The following is a 6,723-nucleotide window of genomic DNA, read 5'->3' as shown; positions in this document are numbered from 1 at the left end:
CGTCATCAAACAACCGACAACCGAATACTCGTACGGTTTAATTTGGGTGGCAGCAGGAAAATAATGATTACTAGAGATGGCGGCTATATCCAGTACCCTTCCTCTTCTGTTCTAGAGGGGCCACACACACCTGACATGTCAACTAGTTTCTCTTGACGGGCCACACACACCTGACATCTCAAGTTACTCATCCGCATAGCCCAGGGAGCTGTCTGCATGCGAAATCAATCTCTTCCTCTGTCATTTCTATCGTCTCATCGCTATCGTAGTGGTCATCATCTGATTTGGTCTTCCTGCGATGCTCGGTCACATGTGAGTCATTTTGATGCTTATCCTTGTTCTTGCCATCGATGTCCACGCGAGCAAACTCAGCCAGATAGATCTTCTTGCACTTGGCTGCTAGTTGACATAGTTGTTCTTTGGGCAGAGCTGCGCCTTTTCCGCCTCCATCTAGTTTTAGCAGTTCGTTGACAACATGGGGGACGAAGCTCCACTGTTCTGCAACTCCCTTGATATCCTGAAAAAGTTTTTTTCATAGTCAACCGAGACTGATTGAGTTGCAATACAACACATCATCAGTTTGAGCAATAACAAAAGAACATGGTCCACCTATTTGGTCCATTGTGTTGACTATCCATTCCAGTTCTTATGGATATATTAAATTAAAAAGCGTAGTCACAATGGCTATGAAACCAGAACAAAATTTGGCTTCTAGGCAGTGTTTTCTTTTTTTTGCTTTCAAGATTATTGACGACCGGAGTCTCAGTGAACATGTGCTCTAACACACCACCATATATAGCACAGTTTATGTTGACTACCAGTACTAGTCAATATACAAATATATTTTAAAAAAAAGTCAATATGCAAATACATGCACTTTATAAATGATGAACGGTGATATTGCATTCCTTACATTGCCTTGCTCGAGGGATTCTATGGCGTCTTGCAGACAAGTGATTACCCCTTCAGAAGCTATTGTCTTCAGTTCACTTGGCTCTGGCTGTCAGGAAAGAAACCAGAGAAAGATAAGTCAGTCAAAAAAACCAAACGTTAGATTCATCTGTTAAAAGACCCTTGGAAAGCAGAGGCAATACTAAACAAAAAGCCTACAGCATAAATACATGTTTTTTTTCATTAGGTGCACCCACCTTCTCTTCTTGGCTGTCCAGCCATGACATAGTCTGTGCCAAATCATCCACGGCCCATTGCTTTATTTTTGAGGGAGAAAAACACTTGTTTGTAGATTCTAAATTTCCTGCCTGTACAGAAAAGGGGAAAAAAACTGTTGAGAGTTTTTATTGGACAAAAAAAGCATGCAACAGAATCATCAAAGCTCCTGTGTTCCAGGCACTCATGTTGCCTTCATCTTGTTCTATCTAGAAAAGTTCTCTAATTTAGGGCATTTTCACTCGGAAACAGGTAGCACTGAACAAAAACAATGAATTTTGTAAAACGAAAAAGGATCGAGCTGGATGCCCTATCCTACCACTACCAGACTCAACTACTTATTAACTCAACAAAATACTTTTACACAATTTTTCATGTTCTCTTTAACATTTGACGGATGTATTTAATGCTTAACAAAAGACATAAAAATAATGTAAAGGACCATAGGCTGTAGATTATCCTGACTGAGCATAAAACTCTGATGCATAGTTGCTTCCAACCTGAATATACACACATCGGATATTCTTACAAAAGAAAAAAGGTATATTAATGTTTCATAGATACTGATGTTCCTTAAACAAAGAGACCACTTTACATATACATTAATTAAATAGCTAGAAATGCTAAAGCCATCAGATAATTGAAGTATCCAGGTTTGCCGGGAAGTATGTTACCAATATACTCATATCATATTCAAATAGCCAGCTCCCATTCAGAAAATACATCGTCTTTTCATTAATATCATAATCATCAGTTTTTGGTTTTTGGTTGTTTCATAAGTTAACTTTGAACAGAACAGACCTCCGTGGCATCAGAGGTGGATGGCTTGACACGAGACCGTTGAACTTGCTTTTGATGCACTTTGCGCGTCTCCTTCTCATCTAGACCAGCAGGGCCAAATAAATAAATGATACTTTTAATTGATTGATTTCATGTGAAATTATACAAGGGAAAATGATAAGCACTCAAAGCTGCAAGGATGATTCATATTTTAACAAATTAGTTAATGAGCAGCAAATGGTGATTCTTTGAGGTTGCCAATATTACAAATCATCACCGAAGCTTTAGAGAATTGTTAACTAAAAAAGGTTAAAACCAGTATATTATGTCCATTTAAAGGTGTATGCTATGACTAATGCGCACCCTTGACTTACTGCAAATTCTAGAAAAATGTGAAAGAAGCTAAATGTGGCTAAGTTTACACAGGAGTTTATGAATGTACCATCCTTTGAAACACAGAAGAAATGAAGGATTGTTTTAACATTTGGAATACTTATTGAGAGAGTAAGCTAAAGGGCGTACCCAGTGCAGAGAGCTCCCGCTCTGTGCGGGGTCTGGGGAAGGGTGTCAGTGGCAAGCCTTACCCTCGCCTGTGCAATGTGAGGAGACCGCGACTTGAACCCGGGACCTTCCGGTCACAGGCAGTAAGACTCTACCGCTTGCACCAGGCCCGCCCTTCTATTGAGAGAGAGTAAGCTACTAAGCTTAATTTGTTGTGCATCACATTATTAGTGCAACAACATGATACAGTTATACCCCTAGTATAAGGTTCACAGAAAGAGAAAACAAGCACAGAAAGAACTATATGATGGAAATACATAAAGGAAATAATGAAGAGCTTTTTGACCACATAATAAGTGCTACGTTATTGATAAGCTGACATGATCCTGAATTCTAACGACAAAAGTGTGTGGATACTGAGAGTGTATATCAGATATAACTTATGGACATGCGTAACAGCACCCAAAAACAAGATCTTGTGCCCATAAAAGATATTTCTGGTGAAAGTATCTATCACCTTGATCAGTTTCGACAGGCTCCTTATTTTTCCGCCATTGCTTTCCAGCATGCATAAGGAAAGGTTCAATGTCCACAAGTTTTTTTTGCTTGTAAGACTCGAAGATCCAGTCCTGAGAAAAGGCAAGACCATAAACAGTTTATTTTAGCTCTGAAAGTTGGTGGAAAAGGAATTGTTTGCTTGAAGGGGCTTGCCAAAAAGCTCACTACAACGACAATAGCTGACAACCCACCTTTGAGATAATGGTTCCATTATCCGCCTGAACTTGTCGAAACTTGGGGGTGTTGACAAATGCACAAACAAGAAGGGTGCAGTCTGATGTCCAATCGGCTCGATACTCGGCCCCCATGTCCAATGCTTGTGAACGAAGCGTGCTCCTCTCCGGGTTCACAAACCCTGACAGCACAAACACCACCCCGTCCTACACAGATGTATGAAATCACCAATACAGAATGGTATAACATACATATACATATATCTGAATGTAGCTGTGGTCAATAGATAGGTACCAAAAGTTTGGAGAAATCAGGCCCTTTCTGAGCCTTCTGGGAGGTGCCTGCCTGTTTCTTCTTGCTTGAATCGTCCTCTCCATCTTTAGAAGAACCCATCCAAGACGGGAGGCTTCTCTTGGAACCGGACATTTTATTGGGAAACCGAACTGCACCACTCTGCTGTCTTATAATTTAAAGTTATATCCGGTGTCAACTGAGATAGACCAATCTTGTGCGCACTGAACAACACCCATGTAAACCCGATAATTTTGCCAAAAAAACGAATTTAGTAAGCATAATACAATTATACACTTAACACTTGCGATCAGATCGGATCCAATTACAGATAGCCAAATAGCTTAGGTGCTCGGTTTCGCACAGCGGAGCAGGAAGGGAAACGAAGGGGCCGGCATACCTGGTGGGTGCTCGTTGCCGCCGAAGGGCGCGACGAAGAACTGGGCACCTGGTGTAGGGCGGCGGCGGCGGTAGCACAGTTGTCGCCGAGAGGAAGACAACGCGGAGAGAACGGCGGCGGCGATTGCCCTGTCGGGGGCTGTGTTCGGCCCAGTGGAAGCGCACCCGCACGGTCCAGCTGCTGGGAGCCTGGGACATGGACCCGATCCTTTTTTTTTCCTAATATTTCTTTCGTTCTCTTTGTTTATAAGTTTTTAATCTTCACGTATTTATTATTTTCATTCATGCTGTCAATATTTAGTGGAACATTAATTTTAAATTAGTTGAACCATAATATGTTCGGACATTACAATGAGCAAATGGAATAATTTTAATTTTATTAGGGTAGAACATTTCTTATGAAGTTTAGAAACATTTTTTCGTTTGAACAGGAACAATTTTCTTGTGGGCTTGGAACTTTTCTTGCCTAATAATGCGCCAATTAAACCTAAGAATTGTTCCACTTGATAAATAGTGGTGCATCTAGATTTTCATTTGGATGCATTGTTTGCATTCTTTTTTATGTGTAAGTTTTTTTTTACCCATGATGATGCCATCTGTGCTCGTATGGCGCATGGACGTCCGACGGGATAGGATTCCGTCGGACAGCCGTTTCCCCCGCGCGCCTGCACAACATGACCCCCGTTCGCTAATCCGCCCTGTCCGCATGTGCATTGCATCGTCGTCACGTCCGTATGACTCGCTCGTAATCCGCTCTGTTCGCCTCGACTCGACCTGCCCCATCCGCGCACCTCGCCCCCCTCTCCCCGTTCGCCCCGCCCCGTTGTGCCCCCAACTGTCGGCTCCCAACGCGCTGCGTGCCACGTCCGTCGGCCACCGGCTCGCCGCACCCCATTCCCTGGCGCCCGTGTAGTGCCACCATCACTCTCCTGCGCCCCCTGACTCTCCGAACAGCATGAAACACGTGCAACATAAACACACTTAAATGCAACATACGTCTAAGACAAATGAAACATCTAGAACATACACTTACAATATATGTGTAGAAACATATGCAACATCTAGATAGAACACTTATAACTTGCAATATGAAAACACTTGCTGCAACGGAACTGTAACATGTGAAACATTTGGAACATACTGTTGCAACATATGTGTGAAACATATGCAGCATCCAGATCAAAACGCTTGCAACATACGTCTGGAAACAGATTAAACATTTTGAACAAACTCTTGCACCATGTCTCTGAAACACTTGCAACATGCGCAATATTCACAACCTACTTTTGCAACATCCATATAAAACAACTTCAACGTACCTCTTAAACATCTGAAACACTTGAAAACATATATTTACAACATAGGGGAGGGGGAGCTTGTGCCGGTCAATTCCGGTCATCGGGGTGGGAGCCGGCGATGAGTGGCGGCACGTGAGCACCACTAGCATCCGGCACCGCTGGCGTGCGCGAGCACCACCGCCACTAGTGCCACTAGCACCAGGCTTGGGTTGGTCGGGCGCACTACGCGCGCGACGGGCGGAACGAGCACCACCAGCACCAGCGCGCGCGATGAGAGGGAGCAGATAGCGTGTGCAGCAGGAGGGGGCGAGAGGTGTGTGCGACGGGGCACCTCTTGCAGCATTAAACCTAAGAATTGTTCCAGGCGACAAAGAAGTCTTTAGCTTCATTAGAAAAAATATTCAATAAGAAAATATCATCCAAATATATTTTAATTGGGATATGGTTTAAAGGTTTTTTTGTCACGACAAATTGTGGCGCATCTAGATTTTCATTTGGATGCATTGTTTACAAACTTTCATGTGCAAGTTTTTTTACACACGATGACGCCATCTGTGACTGTTTGTATGGTTCCTCTATTCAAACATGTTAATACCATTTCGGTACCAAGTGACTAGCTTCTTAGCTAGTATAGAAGTAGCTCCATTACGCCGTGACCTCAATATTAGCCAATATCCACCATTTTGGTCCATACTGATCATTCTGGCTATTCTGGACATATTACTACCGACTGCAACTCAAATAGCACTCCATGTGATGTACAATTTTACAAACTTTATGTATTTTAAGAATGATAATATAAAATTATTTAAATGTAGTTATATTTATAAATGTTACTATTTCACTAAAGCCAGGAATGGTGCATCAATATAGTCCGGTACCGTACTTCAATTCCAATAGAAAAAATTATAAGTACTGTCTCTGTCCACGTAACAATGCATTTCTCGAATTTCGATGAGCCAAACAACATAAACTTTAACTAAATTTATATAAAAAAGTACAAACATTCATGATTCAAAGTAAGTATAGTTAGATTAGTTATAAAATATATTTTCATAATAATTTTTTTAGAGACACAAATGATAATACTATTTAGGATAAAGTTGGTCAAACTTTAGCTCGGTTGACTTACACGGATTGCATTATTTTATCGACTGAGGGAGTACGCCTCTGCTTCAATTTTCTCTAACGCGCGTGGTGAAAAAAATTTGGCCTGCACTTGCTCACCCGCCAAATAAGAAAAAGTAGCAAGTGGTGGTTCTCTCGTGACAAGTCATGTAAGTGAAATTTTAACATTCCACGTTATTCGGATATCATATTTAGGCCCATGTGTTCCAAATAGAGTGTCTATAACTCTCCATGAATATCGTAACGATGCGTTTAAGCACTAGGCTGTCGTGCCTCGCTAAAAATGGTTAGATTGTGGATTCATTGTTGTTTTCTAAATTTGTCTTTGTCAGGAGTATCTATTGAAGCTCTAGCATGGAATTAGACTTGATTGGCCACAAAAGTTGAAACATCAATTTGAACAACTAATGGCTCTTAAAAATCCATT

General features: G+C 41.5%; 1 protein-coding gene across 1 annotated transcript; it reads right to left on the bottom strand.

Moving 5' to 3' along the window:
• Positions 1-36: 36 nt before the first annotated feature.
• On the bottom strand, positions 37-4,069 carry LOC136530740 (DNA-repair protein XRCC1-like). Its single transcript, XM_066523462.1, has 8 exons — positions 3,872-4,069; positions 3,475-3,695; positions 3,198-3,386; positions 2,966-3,077; positions 1,969-2,048; positions 1,149-1,259; positions 914-1,000; positions 37-517 (listed from the first exon to the last, which is right to left on the bottom strand). The coding sequence occupies exons 2-8, from the start codon at positions 3,604-3,606 to the stop codon at positions 188-190; spliced, it is 1,041 nt and encodes a 346-aa protein (XP_066379559.1). The 5' UTR covers positions 3,607-3,695; positions 3,872-4,069; the 3' UTR covers positions 37-187.
• Between the last annotated feature and the right edge of the window lie 2,654 nt (positions 4,070-6,723).

The sequence above is a fragment of the Miscanthus floridulus genome, unplaced genomic scaffold (assembly GCF_019320115.1).
Source record: "Miscanthus floridulus cultivar M001 unplaced genomic scaffold, ASM1932011v1 fs_18_1_2, whole genome shotgun sequence".
Taxonomy (NCBI): Eukaryota; Viridiplantae; Streptophyta; class Magnoliopsida; order Poales; family Poaceae; genus Miscanthus; species Miscanthus floridulus.
The sequence above is the reverse complement of the archived record's forward strand: the minus strand, read 5'-3'. Positions and strand labels throughout refer to the sequence as shown.